Below are 27,000 nucleotides of genomic sequence, written 5' to 3' on the forward strand. Positions count from 1 at the left end.
TTTTCACTCATCTGTCTCCTTATTCCTGTCTCTTTTCTCACTACTGCTTCCTCTTCTCTGACCTGACTTTCTCTCTGCTCTGTCTTTTCAGCTTAGCAGCACAAACCACACAAGAGCAAAGCTGAAAGTCAAAAACATTGAATTTTAGTTAACCTAGCTTATTATATTGGAGATGAATCTAAATAACCTCTAAGATCCTCTACTGATCTTCAACACACACACACACACACACACACACACACACACACACACACACACACACACACACACACACACACACACACACACACACACACACTCTCTGTCTCTCTCACACACACACCAAAATTATTTTAATTATTTATTAAATCAGGGCACATGAATATACTTGATTTGGCCTAGCTCAACAAAAATATAAGATGCTTGAATAACTAATTTAACAACTGTGTCAAATCTTAAAACTGCTTTGAAACTTTTGCATTGTAATCAGACAAGTAAATGTTTATGTAAAGATGAAATTCGACATGTAGACTTTTTCCACTTACCAAAATTGTTGCAAAAAACCAGAAGGTGTGTCAGGGTGCAAGTTTACGACTATGGATAATAGCAGTGAACAGTGTCACTGTGGAAACAGTTCTGCTAACAAAGTCCATTTTAAATGCACTTGATTACAACTATTTATCTTTTAATTGTCAAGACCTCACCATAAGTTAAGCTCGAAAATATTTTATTTAGGATAGCAGTGGGAATTGAGACGGATGGGATGATAGGGATCGAGTGGAGACGGATGACAGGGGTCGAGGGGGTGAGGGAGGTCTGTTGTTGAGCTGAGCATCTAGGAACCTAGGGGGTTGAGAGTCAGGGTGGGGAAATGTCTCAGCGAGCTTCTGTGCATCGTCCTCCGTGGTTCCTATGGAAGAAAGAGAGAAAGAAAGATGAATTAATGACTAATAATGGAAGTATTAGCTGAACATACCTGTCTTGAGGTGCAACTAGAACATGCGGTGGAGAACCAGGTGGACATAGGCAGGATGAGTCAGCTCCTTGTAGACAGGTCCTGTGCTGGATGCAGTAGAACTTTTGGCTGACTTTTAGATGACCACCATCCTAGTTATCGAGGGGAGGGTTGTGAGAACTAAGACGGACAGGAGAGGGTAGGATGTGCTTATATAGGTATGCATATGTGATTGGAATGAGAAGGTGTGGGTCTGATTGGCAGGACACAGGTGGGAAATACAGGTGATAGGGATCAGCTGAGGGTGGTGTGGTCTAGTTCCTAAACTTCAGTTATAAACTACATAACAACAAGGAAAGAAGTAGCTAACAATCAATAAACCTGAAATGAGCATGAAACATTACTTTAGGCTAAACAGTTTAAGCATATGTGCTATTGAAGTGATTTAAAATGAATGAAAAGTATTCAAGTTACATTACTTTTTTTTTCATTTTTATAGGGGGTGTTTCCTCTGCTTCCAGACTTTATGCTAAGCTAAGCTAACTGTCTCCTGAGTCCAGTTTCATACTTATACAACATGAGACTGGTATCAGTTCAGCTCCTGGCAAGAGGGAAAATTACCATATTTCCCCACATCCTGAACTATTCCTATAAGTGTGGAGACTTGAGACACAAGTCCTTTCTCAATACCAAGTATGCCAAGTTTGGACTTAGCAGGACGGTCATTCTGCAATAAGGACAGTGGCGTACTTGATGATGTCACCATCTCAGTTTGTCCTGGGGTAACATGAATGCAAACCGCCCAGTCATCTTTCTATCTGGTGAGGTATTCTGGCTGTCCTGAGAGCAGGACGACACATCTCTGAAAACTTTGGACCAAATTTCAAACTACGAGCTATCGTGATGAATCGACCACAGGTTTTAAGTTTTAACGTCTACATTCTCACATAAAATAATCTTAAAATTACATTTTGTGATACTAAAACAATAGTATTTCAACACTTGTGGGTCTTCCGAAATGCATTCTGGGATACGTGGCTGCCCCAAGTCCACACAAGTCACCACCCGATGCATCCTCGATAAAACGAGTGGGGCAGGAACACATCCGGGTATTTGACTGTACTTGACAAGATGCAGACTTTTGAATTGGAACAGTACTTGGGAATGGGTACTTGTGGAATTGTCTGCTTAATATGTCAGAAAACAGGATCAATAAGGTTTTTCTCTGGTGTAAATTGCACAGCTCTCCTTAGGTTAAAGAGATTAATGATATTTTTGAGGAAGCTGAGTTACAATATATGAATAGTAATAATTTAACATGTAGCTTAAACATAATTAGAGGAAAGTTACTTGCTAAATTTGAGGCAAAATGGTTAAATGATACTTTGTTAAAACCAAAATTACGACCATATATTCAAATCAAGCACAATTATGGTCCCGAACTTTATGTTACAGCAAATCTTACAAGGAGTCAGAGGTGTTTAGTTGCACAGTTGAGAACAGGAATCTTTCCTCTGAACCTTGAAGTTGGTGGATTTAAAAACATCCAGGAGGATGACAGGTTATGTGAGCTGTGTGATTTAGGAGAAGTTGAGAGCGAATTACATTTTCTTTTGTATTGTCCTTTTTTATGATGAGTTAAGAAAACCTATATTCAATGAAATGTCTGTTCAAAATCCAGAAATGTTCTGGTGCTCTGATGATGACAGAATGGAATGGCTGTTTAATTGTAATGTTTATAAGTTGGCCAATTTTGTTTCTAAAGCTTGGAAAAAGCGTCAGGAAAGGTTATTTAATTAACATTAATTGTGAGCTATGTTGTGTTCTTGTTTTGTTTTTCTGGTTTCTGGTCTGTTTTATCTAAATAATGGTGTCTTGTAAGCCTGTTCGGGCTGGGCACTTGCTGGTGCATGACACAATAATAAAAAATTCATTCATTCATTCATTCACTTGGACTGAAACTGATGATGTTTCTCAAGAACACAAGTACAGAGAAGAACGCATATTGAGAAAGGGCCATACTGCACATAGTGTAGATTTGTCAAAGGTTTTCACTGCTCAAGGGTGGCTGCATATTAACAACAGCCATTCTTACAGACCTTCTGCGTTTTTTTTTTTTTTTTTTGTTTTTTTTTTGCCACGGCTGCTCAACAGGGTCAAATCTCCTGCTCCTAGCTGGAGATGTGTACAGGAGAATAATACTTCACTGAAGAGTTTCAGTTCACGGACAGGATAATTTTCACTTGCGCTGTCCTCAGCACTGTTACTCATCCAGCTGAAATAATCCTGCTTTGTGAGACAGGGCCCAGATGCTATGATGGAGGACATTGCACTTCTGAGGCCTTGCAAACATGCAAGGGACAGAGTGAGGTGCTTTTCTTTACAGTGATATAAGCTTTGAACTGTGAGTTTTGAAGGTGACCTGATATGGCATTGTTCCAGCTGGCAATGAAATATCACGTGAATTGAACAGCCTTGCCTACACGGTCTCCCTGCACAAGCTGTGTTGCTGATTTGGCTAAAAAACAAACTGTAACTAGTATTCACATACCACAAAATGAGACATTTCCCACAGTTTCGGTTTGTACTCATATGTGCATTCCTTTGCAGACCATTGGAACAGTAGCGTGGTTTCAGAGCAGCCACACACTTAAACTGACCTTTGATCTGTGTTTTGTGGGGTCTGATGGTTTTCTAAATCACAAATCAGTTTGACGATGAGTCACACATGAACGAGTTAAGTACTAGGTGCGCTCGCATTCACTTTAAATTAGCAAATGTGGGAAAAAGAAAGGGCATGAAACTAACATGATTTTAAATAGCACAATAATCTTTCTTTAAAGAGACAGTTTACACCAAAATCAAAAATACATATTTTTCTTCTGGCCTGTACTGGTGTTTATCCATCTAGATTTTTCTGGTGTGAGTTGCAGAGTTTTGGACATATAAGCTGTAGAGATGTCTGCCTTCTCTCCAGTATAATGGGACTAAATGTTACTGGGCTTGTTGTGCTCAATGCTCCAAAGAAATACATTTGAAAAATTCAAAACCAGTGTCTCTTTATTATTGTTTTATCTGTGGCTTCATCAGTCATTGCTAATGGTTGATACAAATTGTGGGGTGGGTGTGAACTTGTTTTGGCTTCTGAAGGGGGGCATCCCAAAAAAAGTTTGGCAACAAAAACACAACTTATTTTCAGGAGATTACATACTTACGAATATTAATATATTAATATTAAGTGGGCAAGAGAGGGCTGGAACTAATGATTACTTTCATCACTGATTAATCCGAAAATTGATGTAATTATTTTCACAATTAGTTATTATTTAGTCTATAGAATGACATGAAAAAAAAAAAAAATCCTCATCACAATTTTCCAGAGCCCAAACTGACATCTTTAAATTGCATCTTTTGTCCAACTAACCGTCAAAAACGTCAATGCTCTTCATTTACCATCATATTTCACAAAAAAGTTAAAGAAGCAAAAATAACTGAAATGATTAATCGATTATCAAAATAGTTAACAATCATTACTATTAGTTGCAGCCCTACAAGACAATGCACATGGACAGGAACAAACAAAAACACACAAAAGGGAAGAAAGTTATTTAAAAAAAAAACAACAATAATAATATTAATAACACCTCTAAACCCAATACAAATACGTGTAGAATCGGTACATCATTTACACACCAAAACAGCAGTCATTTAACAGTTTAACTACCTCTGGTATTAAACCGTCAGAGGGGGGCAGCAGTGAGCTAAATGTTGAGATTTTAAGGCAAAAATAAATATACAGTGAGTACGTGTAATTTCAATAATATAAATAACAGTCGACTGTGCCGAATTAATCAGCAGGTCATAATGATTGCTTAACAATATAGAGGCATTAAGGATTCTGTGTTTTCTCCGTCATGAGGAATTACAAAGTCACATATTGAAAATTAATAACGGAGTTTTGCGGCGTGAAAATTGACCCGAACTAACCCACCACACTGGGCATGTGACTCGACACTTAAACAGACGCATTCATGAATGGTGGTCCAACATTTGAAACAGTACCCTGCAGCCTGCAGCAGCCTTCAGCAGCAGTGTGTGTGTGTGTGTGAGAGAGAGAGAGAGACAGAGTGTATCGTGTTTGTGCCACGGTGGCTTGAGTCTCGTGTCACGGTGACGCGCTCGTGAGCTGCTGCAGATTCATGAGCGCGCGCCGTCCTGCTGCTTGGATGGGATCAACGCGAGGGACGCGAATGAAAGGTAACAGAGCTCCACATACAGATATATACTGATGACAGGGTGACACATAGGCGGTATAGGGCTCTATGAGACGGCAGAGAGCATAGCTGTGTTCCTGCTTTATAACGGCATTTGGTCAAATGTCGGCCTGAAGGGCTGAAACACACGGTCCGCCCCGCAAATCTGTTCGCCACGAGTATGTTAACTGGGGTTATCTTATGCTAAAGTGAGAAAGAATGGTCCCGTTTGGTAAATTTATCAGTCCATTCTTATCTGTAATGGTGTTGTATACATTGTCTATCACAGACCTCTGTCAAAGTGGAGCTTTAATGGTTGAAATGGTTTCCGACGGTGGAGGACGTCTATCATTCAGGAGTAAATGCTAACTGACTCAGAAAAATGTTCTGGCTTATTTTGACTGGATGAAAAAGATACTTACTGGTGTTACAACACATTTTGTGAGCCAGAGGATTCTGTGACCCAAATACCCAGCAGTGGAAGAAATATTCAGAGCCTTTATTTAAGTAAAAGTATTAATACCACACTGAAAATGCTTCTCTCCATTCATAATCTTACTTGAGTAACAGTATGTTGGTATTATCAACAAAATGCAGCTAAAGTATCAAAAGTAAAAGTACTAATTGTGCAGTAAAATGGTCCCTTTCAGTGTTTTGCTGATACATGTAATGATTTTGTATCAATATTACTGCAGGGTTAATATGTATATTACATTTCCTGCTAGGTTGTTCAAGGCTGGGGTCATTTGCACAACTGTTAGGGGGTTCTCAACCTGAGGGTTGGTTCCCTCAAGGGGTTGTGAGGTAGTTGTAGAGAATAATAAATGTATATTGTGGTGAACTGCATGGAGAGAGAGTAGGACTGCGCTGTTAAATTGCAATCACAATAAAATCTAAATCTAAATCAATCTAAATTTCAGAATCATGACCGAATTGAAGATTTTTTGAAAAAGGAAAAATGTGTGAGAAAATAGCATTATAATGAGGTTCTGTAGTGCTGCATAGATGACCTGGCCTAAAAACTGTGTTGTTCAGATCATAGAAGACACGTTTGTTTGGTACAGACGTCAATAAATATCACATCATCACAAATTTACTTTTTTTTCCAGTGAACATGAAAATTGTAATGCAGAACCAATCATATCCACAAATTGTATCACGTATCACAATTTCAGGTAAAATAATAACAATATGACTTTTTTACCAAATCATGCAACTCCAGGAAGCAGCTCTCAGAGATGTTAGCCCCTTAAAGACAGTCAGCATGAGGGATGAGCACTCAAAAATATGCAAAATACAGCTGGCCTCAAGAAATGTTGAACAAAACTATAAACCAGCACAAAAATGACAGTGACAAATGACAAACATAAACCACCATGTTCTAAATAGGCACAAACACTAACATTTAGTAATGAAATAGCAAACTTTACAAACTACTCAGTCCAGCAAGCATGATGGGAAATGAGGGTTGTATTTTAGACCAGGGAATGGTTTTTACGAGGGCTTCAACTATCGATTATTTTCATCATAGATTAATCTGTTCATTTTTTTCTTGATTAATTGATTGATCATTAATTGACCACCAGAAAGTGGTGAAAGATGTTGATCTGTGTTGCTTAAAGCCCAAGATGACGTCCTCAAATGTCTTGTTTTGTCCACAACCCAGAGACATTCAGTTTACTGTGAGAGGGGAGCAAAGAAACCTGAAAATGTTCACATTTAAGAAGCTGGAATCATAGAAATTAGATTTTTTTTTTATCTAGAAATATGAATTAAATTAATTAATCGATTACCAAAATAGTCGGCTATTAATTTAATAATTGATAAATAATTTTTGCAGCTCTTGTTTTTACATCACATTGCATGTACCAATGTTATAATGTGAGTTTGGTAGATTTCATGTGTTATACAGTAATTCCTGAACAGTCTGGGGCAGACAGGCCGTCGGGGTTGCGAGCTGGAAAGGGTGAGAACTATCGGGTTAATCTACAGCGCTGCATCACAGTCTGTAAGATCGTCATACGTTTGTAGCGTGGCTGTCCCGTGAGAATGTCTCTCTGAAACGTCAGATTTCCATGATGCCAGAAAAATGGCCCTGTTTTCACACAAAACATTTTCCAGCAAATCCAAGAGGGTTTTTAAATAGTTAATTTAGCTTAAGAAGTGGGAGATGTTAGCACCTAATGTTCTCATCTTTTAGGTTATCTGAAGAATTTACATTCAAACTAACCAGATTTTAAGATAAATGGTTTTCACTGAACAGCTAGGGAATGAAAAATTGGAATCTGGAAAGTAACTAGTAGGGATGTCCCGATCACATTTTTTTGCCCCCGAGTCCAAGTCCGAGTCATTTGATTTTGAGTATCTGCCAATACCGAGTCCCGATCCGATACTTAAGCAATGCATCAATAAGAAGAAAAAAAGAGAACACATCCACGTTTCCACCACACGAAATGCTCAATTTGCACACATTACAAGTGGCTGTTGCACTGCCTTCACTGTCCAGTTTAAAATACCTCCAAACTGCAGACATATGCTGTCCCGAGGTGACACGTTTGTCCTGCGTTAGCCTACTAACTACCAGCTCACTACTACTATGTTGTCAGAATTCCCCTCCTGCCGTAAATTGTGACATTTACGGTGTTGTTCCGTCTGTGCAACAATGAATATTGATGTTGTAACTGTTAAAACTAAGCCATTGTCATTCCATTTGACAATCTCTTTGTACCTCAGGATGAATTTAAAATGTGTACATGGCCATGCTTGTTGTTTTGTAAGGTTAAATCCGATAATTTCCACCTGATTCCGATCATTTGAAAATCACGTGATCGGCCCCGATTTCCGATCACGTGATCGGATCGGGACATCCCTAGTATCTAGTAACTAAAGCTATCAGACAAATGTAGTGGAATAAAAAGTACAATATTTACCTCTGTGATGTAGTGGAGTAGAAGTTAAAGTTGCATAAAGTGAAAATACTCCAGTACAGTGCTTGAGTAATCATACTAAGTTACATTCTACCACTGCAAATACTGTGCATCTATGGCAGGACGACCTCAGCTACCCCCTAACCCTCACCCTGAACGTTCTATTCAGGTCACAGAGTCTGGTGGGTCACAGAATCTGGTATATCACTGGTCATGTAAGGTCGTCTCAACATTTACAAACGCGTCAGACATCTAAGTTTGATTTTCCTGTGTACGACACCTGATATTACCAGGCTTGCTGACTGTAGAACTCAGATGCCCAGGCCAATTAAAGGAACAACTTGGATGTTAACTGTTTATGTGCACATACTGGAAAAGTGTAGCATAGAACAAGCTGAGCTTCTGGTTCAGAATGTCAATTTAGCTGAATCTGAACCTGTGACATAGGACTATGAAGAGGCTGTAAACAACCAGGTGGCTGGTTGACCAACTGACCATAACACAGCATCACAACCACCAACATGGAGGACAGTCTTGGACTGCAGATACTATACTGCTGTGAGAAGAAAGTTTGTACTGTCTAATTAGCATTCCACCCTTTTGAAAAGGATTATTTGATTCCAAGTCTCTCCATTAAGGATCTGATGGGTGGTGAGTCTTTTTATCTGTCTGTTTAAGTGTTCATTTCAAGAAGTGCTAAATAGCTGCAACAATTAGTCGATAAAAAGAAAATTAATTGCTAACTATTTTGTTGATTGATTAATCGTTTCAGCCATTTTTCAAGCAAAAATGTCAAACATTAGCTGGTTCCAGCTTCTTAAATGTGAGGATTTGCTGCATTTATGACAGTAAATGAAAAGTGTTTGGGCTTCAGACTGTTGGTGGGACAAAAGAAGCAATTTGAAGATGTCACTTTGGACATTGGTATGAGCATCTGCCACAAATTTTTTACATTTTTAGGATTCAACAATAAGGATCTCCTAGGACACGTAAAATGCAACTTCAGGCAAGTTTTAACATACCAGTGCTGATGATGGATGTAGCTAAAGAGTGAGCTCTTTTGCTTCCTTCTCGTCTCTGTTGAGAGTTGCACACGCACAGTACTGATGAGGCACATAAAGACAATGTTTATGCACTGAAGTGCAAGCGAGCATTTCAGTTTTCCTGGAAACAGGAGTTCAGTTGGGTAGTGTTAGAGGATGTTGATGTATTATTATGTATGTTGATGTTGCTGAAGTTTTAGAGCAAGGTGGATAAAACAGTTGTTTTTCAAAGTTACTTAAAGTTTCTGAAAAACAATGTTTAAGTGCCGTAACAGGGGTCAACAGCATCTGACTTCCATGGCAGCTCAGAGGGCTGCTGACAGCCCCTTTTTGAGGCCATGCCAGTGTTTGCATGAAACATGAACACTGAGGTAATTGCAAAACTGATTACCACAGTGTATCATGTATTCAAGAATGCTAGTTACAGTAACTCCACTAGATACTTTGTTGATACATAACCACTAATAAATAGAAAATGTTGTATAGGGGCATTTTAAAAATTTACTTCAGACAAGTAGATTTATTAATCAATTTTACAAAGTAAACAACAACAATAATCAATTAATCATGTAAATAAAAAGCAGATTATTTGATGGTGAAAATAATTGTTAGTTGTAGCTAGGGCTGAACAATTAATTGACAGTTTATTGAAATCGCAATATGGTCTACTGCACTTTTCAAAATGCAGGATGCACAATATTTTGTTCAAGGCACAATGTGTGTCAAAATACCATTTTCAAGTAAATATTGTGGTGCTGCAGAGGTGTCCTGGCCAACACATCGTTCTCTAGACTTCAGAAAACATCGTTGTTTAGTACAGTTCTTTGAAAAATAACACTGTATTCATTTTAATGTGTTTTTCAATGAAAATGAGATTAATGATGTAAACATGATCCTTTCTTCTGATATCGCAAGTCGTATTGCAATTGCAGTATCAGTAAAAATAATTGGAATTAGATATTTCTTCTAAATCGTTCAGCCCTAATCTATTATTCTAGAGCGACCAATAGTAATTGTTTCTGTCTCAAGTCATATTTGTCATGTTTGGTTTTTCATTTCCAGGCCGGTGTAAGGTGTCCCTCCTCTGTCCTGGCTTCTACAAGCAGCAGCCTCACAGATAGGCGGAGCCACCAGCCTGCAAGAAGAGTGCTGTCAAGACTGTTCGGCCTCGTGGAACACATTTAATCAGTGCTGCCCGGCCAATGCTGCACCTTGTTCCATATCTCCTTTGTCCCAGCGCAAACAAGTAGTTGATGGTGTTGACTTTTTGCTAAAAACAGTCCAAAGACGGCCGCTGATAACAGCACAGCTCTCAGCTCTCTCCTGATTGGCTGTAATCTAGATTCCAGAGGACCCAAACACAAGACTCCACAAATAATTCGCCTTCCTCCTCGTCATCCTTGAAGTTGTGTGTCTCTTGTTTTTGTACAGTTGAGTGCAATCATGGGGGCCACCGGCTACGGCTACTATCGTGTAGCCATCTTCATCTGCATGTTCACTGGCTACTCGCTGTACTTCTTCAACAGGAAGACCTTCTCCTTCGTCATGCCCTCTGTGATGGAGGAGATCCACCTGGACAAAGATGACTTGGGTGAGATGCCAGCATTAATGGAGCGTTTTCTTTTGTCTGATTTGAGCAGCATCTCCTTAAAGAGAAAGTTACCAGTTTTCATGTGGATATCAGGATAATGTTGATAGTAAATTTAGTCAGCTGAAGCAATAGATTCTGTTGCGCGTTATGTTATGTTACCAAAAAAGCTGAGTTCTCTTGCTTGCTGAGCCGTGCCAGAGGTACCCAAATGTACCAGGATGCATTATATGTGAGCTTATGACACCTACACCCATGTTGCAGTAGGTCTGCAACATTTCTACGCTGGCATACGCCTGTGGTGCGCCGGGTAGGTGGAGTCTACACACCATTTATACAGCGTCTGAGCTGGCACATGCCCTGGATGTCCCCCTTATTTCATGCAATGAAAGCGGCGTCTACGCCTCCCTCGCCGCATAATTATAGTTTACAATTTAATTTAGCAGACACATGGCTCATACAAACAAGTCAAAAGAGACTGATAGACAGAACTGATGAAAGTCATTTAGGTTTATGTAAAATCATATTCTGAACATTAATGTCCATGTCCATGCTGACGATTATTTATCAACTAGGAAAACTACAATAGCGTTTGCCCTTTTGACCGACATTGTTGTTTGTTTTGTCGGCTGATAGTTATGTGGTTACTGCTGCTGACTGTATCACCACCATAGCATGTAACTATTGCTTTGTTGACAAAAACATAGAATTAGGTGACAAAAATACTCATCTAACATGCCCCCTGGCCACCCAGAGGAAGAAACATGAAATCCAAGCTGAAACAGCCTGTAATACTACCCTAAAGCTACAGTTGTTAACTTCTATAAAAATAACTTTTTTATATTGCTCAAACTGTCACTATGTCCTGACAGTAGTATATAAGACAAATATGTTAAAAATGTTGCATGTTCCTGTGGCACCTCCTTGTACTGTACTAGTGGTATTTGCAAGAATGCAATGTGCCAGAATGAAAACAACCAGTTAGAGGCAGCCTTTAACCTAATGCACTGGAATTTGATCATCTGAGATTTGCTTGAATAGTTGATTGTTGAGTCTCATTACCAGGCCATCAGATGCAGACGTTTTGGGTTGATTGTTGGTACAACGTATTCTTGCAAATGCAATAAGGTGCCCCAGGAGCCAGAGTGACAGTTTTAGCAAATATAATAAAAAACAGTTGCTCGAGAAGTTACCAACTATAGCTTCAACACCAACTACATCACTGTGACATCACTGGATGCAGGAAGAACAACAGATTTTGCAGCAGGAGAACTCACCTTTCTCAGTCAGTATAAAACATGCAGGAATTAATTGCTTCAACTGACTACATTTACCATCAACACTGACTGGACATCTACTTACACAGTGAGGAATTTTCCCTTTTAGCTATGATTAAGTCTATAAAGAGGCTATTGTCTAACAAAAACATTGTGCAGTAATTCCCAAATCTAGCTTATTTAGATTGCCAAACACAGTGCAAAGGCGTAATAACTACTGGACGCAAATAAACTGCTTTCAGTCTTTTCAAGCTTGTTCCCTGAAAATTGTATTGACCTATTCTTTGAAGTGCTGAATTGTCAGCTTCGTTGTCACGCCACATTCACCCTCCACCTCCTGACTATACATGAAACGTATTAATGTCTAATACAACATTTTGCCATGTGAAGTGCCTGTTTAGGATGGAATCCACCATAGCATTTGAGCTAAATGCTAACATCAGCAATGACACTCAAAGTGACAATGCTAACATGCTTGATGTTTAGCAGGAAAAATATTTATCAGGTTCACAATCGTAGTTTAGAATTCTAGCATGCTAACCTTTGCTAATTAGCATTAAACACAAAGTACAGCTGAGGCTGATAGAAATGTCATTGGTTTTGCAGGTATTAGTCATCAACCAAATCATGTGACAATTTAAAGGACCAGTGTGTAGAATTTAGTGGCAACTAGCAGTGAGCTTCAAGATTGCAAACACCTCCACCTCTCCCCGCTTTTCCAAGTTGGCTGTAAAAAAAATGTGAAAGGCAATATCTGTCCGTTCTGTAGAAACATGGTGGTGCAACATTTGCGGCCTCCATTGAAGAGGAGCCGTGCCCTCTGTGTTAAAAAGTGATCATTACAAAGTAGCAAAAACATAACAGTTGTCATTTTCAGGTGAGTGTACACTATGAAAACATGCTATTAGTTTAAAATGTTGACCTGATGATGGAGCTAGATGAAACACCAGGGGATCACTAAAAGTATTACAGTTAATTTCATGGCAATCCATCTGATAGTTGTTGAGATATTTCACTCTAAACCACAAGTGTGAGCCTCATTGTGGCACTAAAGGAAAAGTCAGCGGTCAAAATTCCTCCTCTAGGACCCATGAGTTTTTATTTACTGATTCTGATTTTTCATTCTTGACGATGAAATGACTTGATTCTCAACTTTGGTTACTTCCATGAGTACAAAGTTACAGCCCAAATGTAATAAAGTCTCTCTCTGTATATTGTTTTAATAGTAGCCTTCATGGTGTCCCTGCAGGTCTGATCACCAGCAGCCAGACCATGGCCTACGCCATCAGTAAGTTCATCAGCGGCGTGCTGTCAGATCAGATCAGCGCCCGCTGGCTTTTCTCCATTGGCCTCTTCGTGGTGGGGGGCATCAACGTAGCCTTTTCCTGGTCCTCCACTGTGCCCATGTTCTCTCTGCTCTGGTTCATCAACGGCCTGGGACAAGGCTGCGGTTGGCCACCGTGTGGGAAGGTGCTGCGCAAGGTACTATAATAATCCTGTCTGCCACCTCATGCAACACAGACCCCTTATTCAGTGTCATTGTAATGTCCAGAGCCAAGAGGGAAGTCTCATGCAGACTGTTAATGATGCCTGTGATAATTCTGGCAGCGAGTGAAAGGGTGTAACCCTGGAGTGGAAGCCACCTGCTGCCAGACATATTGTCTCTGTAGTGTGGGGGAGACAGCGCACCTGTCTGCTGGTTGTTGGAAGTGTTTGGAGGAGTCCTGTTCCTCACTGTCAGACAGTACTGACCTTTGGGCCAGAGGGAGCACTGCCTGGTGTGAGGAGATGTCAGCCTGTGCCAGCTGAAACGACTGTTACCTAACTATCTGCAAGGCCTCATTCACACATAGCTTTTGGATCATTAAAGGAATAGTCCAAATTATTTGATGGAGGGTTGTATGACATACTTATCAATAGTGTATTACCTACAGTAGGTGCCAGTTGACTAGGGCTGAACAATTAATTGAAACTTTCCCAAAATCACAATATGACCGACTGCAATTTTCAAAATCGCAGGAGGTGTAAATATCACCCTCCAAACCAACCAGACTCTATGAGTGAATTCAGTAATTCTACCTTGCAGAACACTGGAGTTTTTGGTCCACTGGTGCCTCAATCTGTTAGTTAGTTTGTGTTATTCTGTTTTAAAAGGATAAGTCAAATTCACCAAAGTCACGCAGTAACACAGACTAATTGATCAAGGCAGCAGTAGTCCAGCAACACTTGTGTTCAGCAAAGGGAAAAATACTGTGGTTGGTCTGGTTTGAAGAGAGTGGTATTTGGCTCATACAGTGGTGGTTTCCCATCAGAAAGGCCTGTCTTGTGGCAAAGTAAAGTGATAACAATAATCTAAAAGTAGCATACACTCAAACTGATATTGATTTTTCTTTTTCTGGTGGTTAAACTTTGTTGCTTACCCTGTCCACAGCAGCACACCTCCTATTGCTAATACACGGACTATTGATAAGTGCCTCTTACAACCCCAAACAAACAATCCAGACTGTCCCTCTGAGGTCTGCTGAATGGTTTAATGGCAAGACTTGGAGAGTAAATATATTCTGTTAGTCGGTGCTCACAGACAACTTAAGGCTCGTGAGGAGCTGCCTTAAAAGTAGCAGTATTCAAAGGTGGGTAATAAATAGGCTTTGGCATTTGTTCTGCATGCTGAAGGGGATCAGATTACCGGAGAATGTATTTATAGAAGATCCTCAGCGGATCTTTCCAAAAGAAGAACAACTTTGACCAAAGGTGTTTGCCTTCACTAGTGTGCGGGAACATCTTTAATGGCTCCCAGTCTGCACCAGTTTGTTACAGCCTCCAGCTCCTGTTCCACAGCTGAGTCAACATCCACACACTGTGGATCAACTCGGTGTTAACACAGTCCATGGGCTGCCTTAAGTGTTTGTCCAGTGGATTCTCAAGTTACTGGTTATTCTGTTGCTCTGTAGGGAATGCAGTGTGAGGAATGCTTCTGGCCAGATTCAGCTCTGTTACATCATGAAGGCGTGTGCTTCTGCCGCCATGTCTCCGGAAGTAATAAAACAAGAGTCTGAACACTGTTACACTTAGGGGAAAAAAAAAAGCACACAGGTCTGTTTCTGATTAGGTTAACTGTTGTAATATAATGCCTGCTATTTGTCCTGGTCTTAATCTGCTCTTAAAGGGACAGTTCATCCCAATATCGTCCAAAAAAGTCTAAAGCTAGAGTTTTCAATGTCACAAACGTGGCTAGACCAGGTCATGTTCACAGTTTCAGATTTAATCAGCTGCAAAAATTATCATTTCTTCAATAATTCTTTTCCTGATGATGTTTTTCATGAGTGATATAAATTCTCAGCTGAGAGTGGATGTTATGGGTGCAGACTTGCTGAGCTGTACGTTAGTGATATCACCAAACAAAGCCATGTATAGTAATTACAGCAGCACAAACTGTATGCAGCTCAGTGCTGCAGGAACCTCAGCGGGTGATGCAGAAAATCCTATTTCCCTGTTTGCTTCAGTTCATATTAACACATTTTACTCAGCAGATCATCCACACACTGAGGGAATGAGGAAGCAACTATAGCCCTCTTTGAATGATGTTTTTAAGCTCGATCCTGATTTGCTACCAAGTCTGTTCTGCACTGCTGATCTTCAGCTCAGAACACTGCTTAGAAAATTGATTAGTCTGTCCTATTTATCACAGATAATATTCAATCAGTACCATTCATTTCACTTTCATTTGGTTAGAAACTAAAGTGATTTCCAAGTATGCTTCATTATGGGACAGTGTCATACCTAAGTATCATGTTCAGTATGCAAAGTTTAATTGTTTAATGTGCGGTTATCACATAACAAAATAAAATGCAGGCTTTAAGAGCACATTCAGTTGCTAGTGATCCTCTTTTGCCTTATTTGCAGCAACAGTGTAGCTTTTTGCTGTAATGTATATATTCTTTATAGCTTCATTATAATGACCGTTTTGTGATCCAAAAATATGGTGGTTGCAGGCAAAAAACATTCTAATCATTATTCACTAGAGAGTAATACAAAACAGGGTAAAACAAAACAAAAAAATTAGAAAAGACTGTACTTCAGTGCATCTGTAAACTGCCATTCCATCCAGAATGATGCAGAAAAAAATCAGAAAAACACCACCAAATGCAATGCTGTTTACCCATCTAGATAGTTTTGGGTTGAATTTCTGTGTTTTGGAGATATTGGCCATAGAGATGTCTTTCTTCTCTGAATTACAAATAGGAAATATTTATTTTTTGACCAAACTACATCTGCCAGCTGTATCACTGTCCTAGCTAGCTTAGCTGAGGAGAACAGCATTAATGTTTACATCCCACACTGTCACAAGCACAAGCCACTCATCCATGAGTAGATTGCACACATCCTTCTGCATGGTGATTCGGTTGGCAGATTTAGTTAAATAGAAAATAGTAGTAACCAGGTCCTGATTTCTGGAAAGAGACGCTACTGCTGAGTTATTCATATTATATCTCTACAGCTAATATCTCCAAAACTTGGCAACTCACACCAAAAATCTAGGTGGATAAAAAGCACTAAAGACCAGGGGAAAAAATGTGTTTTGATTTTTTGACTATCCTTTCAAGTAACATTATTAGACACTACAGCAGTAATGTGATTACTCTGAGGTGTGCTTTTATTTGAGATACAGACTAATTGCAATTGTAGCACTCTGATTTTTTTGTGAATCAGCATGTTTTTCACCATAACTTGTTGTTTGCTTCAGGAAAGTAACCAACAACATGTACAATATGACAGCTGTCAGCATGCATATATGAAGGTTTTGGACATGTTGATGACTCTCTGCTTTGTATTCTCCCGTGTCTGTTTTCAGTGGTTTGAGCCCTCCCAGTTTGGAACATGGTGGTCGGTGCTGTCCTGCAGTATGAACCTGGCCGGCTGTCTGGGTCCAGTCCTGGTCACGGTGCTCCTGCAGTACTACGACTGGAGGATAATCCTGACCGTGTCAGGCATCTTCTGTGCTGCCTTCTCATTTGTTTGTCTGGTGTTTGTGAAGAACGATCCAAGGGATGTGGGCCTGCCCAGCATCGAGGCAGCGGCCAAGAAGGGCGCCAAGGGAGGTGAGTCAAGAAGATGGATACCTCAAGACATGTCAGTCACATGGTGCTAACTGAGCCACTGTTTAGTTCTAACATCCCAACAGTTAGTCAAGTGTGTACTACTGAATACCATCTAAGTCTGCGGTATGTGGACGTTATCAGAGCTGACTGGGACACACTTCATTAATGAGGATACGTCATGGCTGATGCAAGTTCAGATACATGGCTGAATTGAGTTCACATGCGTCATTGTTTTTATTTAATTTCCACATAATCAATAAGGAAATAGGATTGATACAATGTTACAGTTGCAATCGAGTGACAGTGAACAACAAACACCATTCAGGAGCTGGGAGGAGTACGCTCATACAATCAGAGTAATTAAATGGAGTTATCTATGAGCAGTAATCTTGTATCATTTCTGTCTAGTATGGGGGTCTGCAACGTGCGTCCCGGAGACACATGCAGCTCCTTAGTAGCGCCTCTCCAGTGGCTCCCTGTGGCTTTGGAAAAAAAAATATGGAAATGAGTAACTATAATTTTATAAATCTTTTTCATTTATCATTGTAGTAGGTGTAATAAAAAAGTTGAGAAAAGTCAGAATTTCCCTCTTTCAAACTTTTGAAAAAGTTTTGCCAACTACTAATCTGTGGTTGAGATTATTTACTTTTCTTCTTTAGATCATCTTACATCTTTGAGTTTTAGAAATTCCCCAAAAATATGTATTTAAATAATCCAGGTGATTTAAGTTAAAGTGAATGATGGTTAAAATTTTAATATTTTCAATTAAAATCATTTAATTGTCCGGCACCAAAGTAATGACAAATCAGGTTCACAGCTCACTGTGACCAAAGTTTGAAATACAAATTTTCTGACCTTCTAAAAGTCAGGATGACAACACTTTTTACAGTTTATTTTAAAACATAAGAGTTTAAGTTGGTCTCAAAACTCAAAAATCAATTACTGTACATTGCCTTGAAACCTTGAGTCCACTCAGTTGATTTTTTTTTACTGTGTCTGGCTGTCTTAAGAGAAAAAAAGAGAATTTAATAGCTGCAACTCCAGAAAGTTTTTTCCCCCCGTTTTGTTGGCTGCAAATGGCTCTTTTGATCATAAAGGTTGCAGACCTCTGAATATATAAAGAAAATGTTATTTGATTAGAGCTGAAATTATTAGTTAGTTAATCAAGACAGACAGGATAGACAGAGAAATAATAAGCAAATTTTAATCACTGGAGTCACTGTGCCAACATTCAAAGTGAACATCCACTGTCAAAAAAAGTGAATATTTGCTGCTTTCCTTTGTTTTATGACAGTTAAGTGAATATGTTTGGGTTTAGGACTGTTTGGAAAAAGTGAGCAATTTAAATCTTGTTTTTTTATTGTTATTATTCACAGAAGGCACAATAACACAAACAGACTAACCGATCGGGGCAGTGGTAGTTTAGAAACGCCTGTGTTCTATGAGGTAAAATCTGTAAGTGTCTGTTGGCTTTGGAGAGAGTGATGTTTGGCTTACTTGACAGCAAGTTTCCAAATATTCTAATTATAGCATACACTTAAAAGAACAAAATGTAGCCATCTCACGCACAAAAATGAGTATAGCAACCCAAATAGTGAGCCATAGATCGTATATTAAATAGGTTGAAATCAAAAACAAATAAAAATCGTTATTCCAGAACAGAAAAGAAATTTCACCACTGCAGGTGCAGTGTTTTTGTCAGAGAAGCAAGTATTTCTTCTTTGTTTCTTTGATCTCTGATGACATTTTATGATATTGCTTAGCTTTCTACACTGGTACTCTTGTTGCTTCTCCGGAGTGGGGACGAGGTGACTGCCATCTATTGTATACAACACAGTTGGTTACTGTAATCTTAGAGTTCTGATAAGTACCCACAAACAGATAGTTCTCTCCTTAACCCAGGCTACACACATAAAGCTTTAGCATGAGACATAACTGTGGAAAAACACATTACAAAAAAATAAGACCAAAAAGCGCCAGTTACATCAGAATCTACCAGTTCATTATAACAAGTGCCAGTTCAAATATAGTCAGACATTCCCCATATTAAGGCCAGGAGTGAGCACCAGGGGCCAGTTACACAAAGACAGACCCTGCTTTAGAGCAGTGTTTCCCAAACTTTTTTTCCTGGGGACCCAGTTTTTAAAGTTTTTAAAGTCATTGTGACCCAAATCACAGTAAGTCTTATCGATAAAGAAAACTTTTTTGTGCATGAATAAACGTTCCTGACCATTTTTACTGCCGTTTCTGCATCACACTGTATTATCTTGACACTTTATTGTAGAAATGAGAAATAAATGCATTGATGCTGAGTTAACAGGTCATCTCATTGTTTTAGTACATAGGAGCCAACCTCATAAATGAGACAAAATAAGTTCATTTAGATGGAATTAACAGGGTCTTGTTTTTTCTTCTCATCAGTAAAACGATTTTTCACATTTTAATGCTTTATAAAATATGTACTGCAGATATAAATCTTAAATTTGCTGAATTTCCTCCTTAGTCTTTTATTTATTTCGAGACCAAAATAAAATCTCCTGTGACCCACCTGTTGGTACTGACCCAGTCTTTGGGTATGACTGCTGTAGATTATGCCAGCCCTGCATTGTACCACACATATTATAAATAAGTCTATGTGAAAAATAATTCTTTCAGTCTTCAATCTGTTGTCACCAGAAGATGGCAGTGTGGATTGCCAGATGTTAGTAGAATTTGTAACAGAGCTGTGTGACTGAACAGATCTGCTGTGCAGCATAAGCCACTAGACACTGACATCACCAGGACTGACTCCATAGAAATAACACTTACTGATTCAGATGGGACTCGTTTGCACCATGTGATGCATGCTGTATAGAATCTGATCTCTTGTTAATTTGAGTGTGTGAACGTGTCTCCCTGTGTGTACTTCTCCTCACCAGGCAACAGTGAAAGCACCCTGAGTGAGTTCCTCCTCTCTCCTTTCCTGTGGGTGCTGTCTCTGGGCTACTTGGTGGTGTTTGGGGTGAAGACGGCTGCCACTGACTGGGGACAGCTGTTCCTCATGCAGGAGAAAGGCCAGACTGCTCTCATGGGTACGCATTTAGTTTGTCCTTTACTTCTCACTGATTAGAACTTGTCAGGGGTGCTGATGTCAGCTGTGTTTCCCACAGGCAGCACCTACATGAGTGCCTTGGAGGTTGGAGGTTTTGTGGGCAGCCTCACATCAGGCTTCATCACTGACAGAGCTGTTGCTCGGGTGAGTAGAAGGCAGGAATAAATTAAGCAAAAATGACTCAGTTTATTGAGTAGAGAGCCCATTGTTAAAAACATCCTCTCTTTGTTTTCCTCCAGCAAGGCCTGGGCACCCACGGCAACCCTCGCCATGCCCTACTCATTCTCATGATGGCTGGAATGTATGTGTCCATGTACCTCTTCAGAGTCACCATCACACCTGAAATCCCAAAGGTAATTGCAGCTTAAAGGTTCTGTACACAACATTCACTGCCACTAGATGCAGCAATAGAGCAACAGCATCTCAGAAAAAAATCTAGTAATTTCCCCTCGCAGATCATAATGAAACACGCTTAATTCAGACTTATCAAACGCAAAATAAATTTCACCAAAGCCAACTTTGTTAGTCTTTACACTGTTCAAATAATCACCAGCTCTGGCTTGTTTGAAATTAATCCTTAATTTACATTGTTAGTTGTGAAAAGAAACAGCCATTAAAATCACTGTCCTCAAAGCCAACAAAAGCATGCTCTCAGTTTGTAAAAGCAAAAAGAAGTAACGGCACAGAAGTTAAGCGATGTAGTGCTGTGGACAGGGTCAGAAACAAAAGGTATTTTAGCCAGTAAAAAAAGTCCACCTAAAAATCTGTATCAGTTTAAGTGTATGTTATATTTTGTTATATTTAGTATATTTTCACCATTTTATCTAGCTGCCAGACAGCCTGACGATCAGTCATTGTTGTATAAGCCAAATAGTGCTCTCTCCAAACAAACCAAACTTCATAGGTGAAATCAGTAATTTTACCTCACAGAAAATGGAAGATGCTGATATACCTCTGCCTCGATCTGTTAGCTTTTTTGAGTTATTGTCTGACTTCTGTGTTTTTAAAGTGTAGTTTGATTTCACCAAACTCACACAATAACACAAACAAACTAACAGATGGAGGCAGCACTAAACCAGCAACTCCTGTGTTCTGTGAGGTAAAGTGACTGATTTCGCCTATGGAGTTTGGTTGGCCTGGAGAGAGCAATATTTGACATGTATAACAGCAGTTTCCTGCCAGAAAAGGCTGTCTGACAGTAGAGTAAAGGGGTGAAAATATTCTAAATAAAGCTTACACATAAATTGATACTGAATTGTTTTTTCGGTGGACCTTTTTAAGTGTCTAAAATACCTTTTGTTGCTGACTCCTTCCTACAATGGTGGTTAGGTAATTCACTGATTATTGATAAGTACCTCCTACAGCCTCACTTCAAATAATGCAAACTAGCCCTTTAATGTTCAGTATCTCATACATATAGCTTTTAATTTCTCTCATAACTGTGTAAAATGCTTGAAATATGCATGTTCCAGTATCACAAGAGCTTGTTTTCTTTACTCAGGAGGCTCCTCTGTGGGTCCAGGTCATTCATCCCATCTCTGTCCTCATTGGTGTGTCAGAAAAAGAGGTACACTCAAACATTTGATGGGGTTCGTGGAGATAAACATTTGATGTTCTGAATATTAGCAAAGCTGTCATGAACACTGCTCCGCATTTTCTTGTTGTCATACACAGATCTGGATCCTCTTCCTCGGTGCTCTGTTTGGATTCTCCTCTTATGGACCAATTTCCTTGTTCGGGGTGATAGCCAGCGAAAGTGCCCCTTCAAATTTCTGTGGAACCTCTCATGCTGTTGTAGCACTGATGGCTAATGGTAAGCTGCACATGCATAAGACCTGCAAAAACATCTCAATAGTCTCACAGCAGTTTGTGAAAATTCAAGGAATTTAATCTATTACACAGGGTTCCTACATATTATGGAAAAGTGTGGTGCGTGATTTTAGAAATTTCAAGGGTTGGATGAGTATGCCAAAAAAAAAAAGAAAGAAAGAAATGAGACTTTCCAGGGACACATTTCCCCTATACTGTGTTCTAAAATATAAAATTCTGAATTTCTAATAATAAATTCATCATACAAGCAGCATCTGGAGCAGGCAGTCAGCACAGCCATAATATTTACCACTGTGTGGAAAGAGTGCAGGCCAGAGCGATGCTGTCAAAAACAAGAAAGAGGTACGGCATGCGACTGAAGACACACTCCTAGCTGCCTCTACAGCTGCACATCACAGCCTGCAACACGAGTCTGCTTCAAGTGCCTTATAACTGTACCAAATCCTGACAATTACTTTGAAAGAAAATACCACAATATATTTGAATTTTATTTATACATGGGGTCACAAATAACCAAATATTAAAGATCTTACACCCAAAAATGGAAATTCTGTGACCAGTTTTCAAATGTTAATGATGATTGAATCATTTTTGGGTGAACAATCCCTTTGAGCTTGTCTAAGCAGCCGTGAGTTATGCAGAGCTAATCTTCTCTACATAAGGAAACCACAGCTTTAAGGCTGCCTTCCTCATTATTTACATTGACACAGTGAATTAACAAGGCTGCACAGAGGCTGTGAGAAGTAAATAATTTAACTTTTTCAACTAATGTAATATTATTTATTCAATATGTTGAGAAAAAACTTATAGGAGCATAGGTAGTACTGGTTAGTTCACACCCTCTTGGGACAGAGATGTGGATTTGATGGCCACAGTGGGTAAATGCAAGATTTCTCAGGGCTGATTATTCCAAATATAAAGTCTGACTGGCAAAAGATTCCAAATGGGAAAAGAAAGTTAGATGCAAACTTTGTGTAAAATTCTTCAAACATAGGGGAGGGTTAGAAGTACCCTGCAGTACCTAGATTTTATCTTATGCTTAGCAATTATTTGGCACTTTATAGTATACATCGTCAAACAGTTGTCCTTATAGCTTTGAAAGTCATAATGGATAACTCCAGCAGTGTTGTGCAAGTTAAAAAAGAGTTAGCTCAAAGTTTAGGTCACAGTCTCAAAAATTAACTAGTTCATGTTCATTTCTTCTGGGTTTTTGTTTGTTTGTTGGTTTTTTTTTTTGTGTTTTAAATTTGAAAAGGACTTTCCTGCTACCAGGAACACTGGAGTCTACATAATGACATTATATTAAATGGTTTGCATTATTATTTATTTATTTCATTTGTAAATGTCAAATTCCTTGAAATCAATTCAGTATAGTAGCCTCGTCTTCTGTAGAGACATTCTTTGGCTTTGAATGCAGACGATGCCTGATACACCACAGAATTGTAGAGGAATGATCAGAAAAAGTTTTTATATCATGGTGACACTTTGTTCATATTTGTGCGTTCTCTCTCTCTGCTGCAATCACACTTTTTTAATCAGCTGATGATGTCAGCGTTGTTATCTCTCTTGGGAGTGAACAAAACTCACATTCAGGTTCATTAACTGCAAACTGATTTGTTCAGTTCAATGAATGCTGGTCTTTTAGCGCGTTCATGCACAACACTGCAATTCCACCGCATCCAGGTATTATCCAGATTATCCAGATAATCAAAAAGACATGCTAATGCTACATGATCAGAATGTGATCAGATCTGCCTGACCACATCTGGAGGTAGTCTTGCTTACATTGTGTTCAGATCTTAGGTTGGCGTAAACGCAGTCTGGGGAAAAAACATCTGGATACCGTATCTGGATATAGATCATGTTTTAATACCAGGTGTAAATGTGGTGTTTGTGTCCATGTACATGAATATATTTTTTACATTTTATGACTATTTCATGAACTGCTGTGACAGTGGGCTAAACATGTGTATCCCTGACTGTAGTATTCCAGCATTGACGTCATTCATGTGACTAAAACAAGCTGTCTTTTGTTACAGTGGGGGCTTTTATGGCGGGACTTCCCTTCAGCACTATTGCCAAACAATACAGCTGGGACATGGCGTTCTGGATAGCCGAGGTGATAATGGCCATCGCCACCATTGGCTTCTTCCTTGTACGCAACATGCGCACCAAAATGGGACGCATTGCTGAGAAAATGGACTAAATTATCTTCCTGAAATGAGCCAACTGTCGACGCCCTGTTATGTGACTAGATGAACTGTGGTCTTGCACTCTTTATACAGAACACTGCACACTAATACAACTCCAGTCTGACCAAACAAAACTCATCTCAGTATGTTTTCTAGATTAATTGGGTTGATGAAGATGCTCAGGGTGGGTGTGAGTCATTAAACCACTTTAGATTCACGATCAGATACCTTTGTCGCACATATTATGCTGAGTTCTTCCTTGTATTCACCAGCACAAAGATAGATGATAATCATTCATCACAAGCTTTACACAACTCTTTAGTGCTTCCATTTAATCATAGAGGTAGACATTTAAATGTAGCTTTTATAACAGCTGTGTGCTAAAAAGAACCTGGACTTGAAGATATGTGAAGGTTGGAGTTGATTTTGTGGAGATAATGTGGATTTATGTTGCTCATTTCATACCTTGCCTTCAGTGGAGGTCAGTTATTGAATGTACACTGATGGGCCTGTTTATTCTAGCCTAGTATTTTTCTAGCTATTTGCACAAATCTGGTAGCATGTATCATGGTCATTTTACTGATACCTCAAGTATTTGTAAAAATGTTCTAGGCTCATTTTGTCAGTGAAATGAAGTAATCTGAGATCATGTTATTTTTATACACAGTTCTATGCTTCATGGTACAGAATATAAAAATGCTGATGCAGACTTCTTAGCTTTTCTGATCTGACATGTTTTTAAAGGTCGATTAACAGCAAAACCTTTGCTACACGTGTTTTGTCACTGCCACTGTACTTACGTACAGCAGTTACGACACTGGACTGTATACTGTTAACTTTCTCATCTCTTAAATCTGTGAGCTTTGTCAACTCCAGTAACAATAGGTCTACATTCAGTGCCATGTTGGCACATCTGAGTATAACTGGAATTGTACACTGTACCTGAAAGGGTTAAAGACATCTAATAAATGGTAAGATTACTTTGTTGTTTGTTGGTTTATGTTTATCTGTAGTTCAACTTGTGCCCCCAGCTGTCCTATGAGATTTGGTCTATTGTAGAGCTGCTCTTACATTGCAAAGCACCTGGATTCAGAAGATCACATGAGAATCCATCTTGCCAGTCTTCAAGTTGTCTGTTTGTGTTCGCACCAAAAGCAGCTAATGAGCATCCTAGGAGGGACCACTGGTAGCTATGGGTGTGGTTTTAGGTGTGATAGGAGCAAGAAGCATTCATAACTTGTCTTGAACAAACAGTAGGGGCTCCAGAAGAGGTCAGCATAGATATTGTGATAGCATCAGTTATATCAGAACTGAGAGCATTTCTTCACTGAAAGAAGAGCAAAGAATGACACTGAAGGCTTTTCTCCATGGAAAAGATGTTTCTGCTCCTCTCTTTACTGGCTTCAGCAAGAGCTTGTTCTGGTTGATTGAAGTTAGACTCCTGTGTAACAAACCAGTGGGTGTGTCAGGTTAAGGCTGCAACTAATGATTATTTTCATTATCATTTAATCTGCAGATTATTTTCATGGCTAACTGATTAGTTATCTAGTCAGTAAAATGTGAAAAATGCTCATCACAGTTTCTCAGAGCCCAAAGTGACGTCTTCAGATTGCTTATTTCAACAGTTCAAAATCCAAAGAAAAGTAGCAATATCCTTTCATTTAAGAAGCTGGAACCAGCAAATGTTTCCACTTACGTTTTTTGAACACGCCATTTAGGTTTAGTCTTTGTTGTTATTTGATAACTGCTGATACATAAAAGAATTCGTACAGGGGCAAGTAGACTTCTGACCCACTTGCCTGATACATGATTAATCTTGCTCAGGGAACTCTGAAAAACATATGCTTTGTATCCTATGTATCACCATGATACATTGTCATGTTTACAGTGTGTGGAGAACCTTCATCAAAATTTCTTGTAGTATCTTCTTTGATTCAGGGTCATGGTAACCACACTGAGTTCCTGTCCTGGAAATCTCTGTAAATTTGAAGATTGTAGAAAACCTGGGCATCATTTTGCAGACAGATTGAAGTATCCTTAAATCTGACTGCTTGGGCCACAAATGAACACAGTCAATAATTTAGTATTTTCCTATTTTCCTGTCAGTGTAAAGAGAGGAAAATAAAATACAAAGTATATATTGTGAATCTATTACAAAAATATGTTCACCATGTTTACCAAGATATGCATTTCACTTCACATTTTGAATTTTCCATATGGGCTATACTGTCCAAGTTTATTTGCATTTACATTTTTGAAATGATCCTATCTGCTGGCTGTTCCCAGTACTCAGTGCAGTTTTCTTGAACATCAGTTTTGTTAGAGGAAATAAATAAGGAAGCGACTGAATCCAGTTATAGACCTTTTTCATGGCAGCCATATTGATAAGAAATATTTGGGTAAACACAGTGCTACCAGTGATACTAATTAAAGGCCCATTCCATTTAGGGAAGCAGAGCCTTTCCAGTGGATAATTGTTTTATACCATAGCAATGTGTCATTTCAAAGAGAACATGATCAAACCAAACAGTCAAAGCAAGAAGAGCCAGATCTACTTTAAAGTAGCTCGTGAGATAGCCATCTGCTAACTGATAAAGCTAAATTTCTGTTTTCAAAAAGCTGTTTCTTATATATCAGTTTTGATAAACATCAATTTTGTTATCCCACATACATAAGGAAGCAGCTAAAATCCAGTCATAAAGAATCAAACCAGCTAAACTAGACTAACAAGGAAGCAGCTAAATTCAGGCATGGAGAATCAAAAAC

The 27,000-nt window shown here is 39.1% G+C and overlaps 1 protein-coding gene across 1 annotated transcript; it reads left to right on the forward strand.

Annotated features, from left to right (window-relative positions):
• The first annotated feature begins 5,042 nt into the window (after window positions 1-5,042).
• On the forward strand, window positions 5,043-24,372 carry LOC146318588 (glucose-6-phosphate exchanger SLC37A4-like). Its single transcript, XM_084730561.1, has 10 exons — window positions 5,043-5,191; window positions 10,220-10,748; window positions 13,272-13,504; window positions 16,875-17,121; window positions 20,040-20,192; window positions 20,271-20,356; window positions 20,452-20,565; window positions 21,714-21,779; window positions 21,887-22,025; window positions 24,082-24,372. Exons 2-10 carry the CDS (start codon window positions 10,601-10,603, stop codon window positions 24,246-24,248), a joined length of 1,353 nt encoding a protein of 450 aa, XP_084586687.1. The 5' UTR covers window positions 5,043-5,191; window positions 10,220-10,600; the 3' UTR covers window positions 24,249-24,372.
• Window positions 24,373-27,000: the final 2,628 nt, after the last annotated feature.

This window comes from Lutjanus erythropterus, chromosome 11, assembly GCF_056507025.1.
Source record: "Lutjanus erythropterus isolate fLutEry1 chromosome 11, fLutEry1.hap2, whole genome shotgun sequence".
NCBI classification, from domain to species: Eukaryota; Metazoa; Chordata; class Actinopteri; order Lutjaniformes; family Lutjanidae; genus Lutjanus; species Lutjanus erythropterus.

Excerpts from the sequence above, each read along its gene's own strand:
- LOC146318588 (XM_084730561.1), top strand. The coding sequence starts at position 10,601 with ATGGGGGCCACCGGCTACGGCTACTATCGTGTAGCCATCTTCATCTGC. Across the intron at positions 10,749-13,271 it reads CCTGGACAAAGATGACTTGG|GTCTGATCACCAGCAGCCAG; the intron begins GTGAGATGCCAG and ends GTGTCCCTGCAG. Across the intron at positions 17,122-20,039 it reads CAAGAAGGGCGCCAAGGGAG|GCAACAGTGAAAGCACCCTG; the intron begins GTGAGTCAAGAA and ends TCTCCTCACCAG.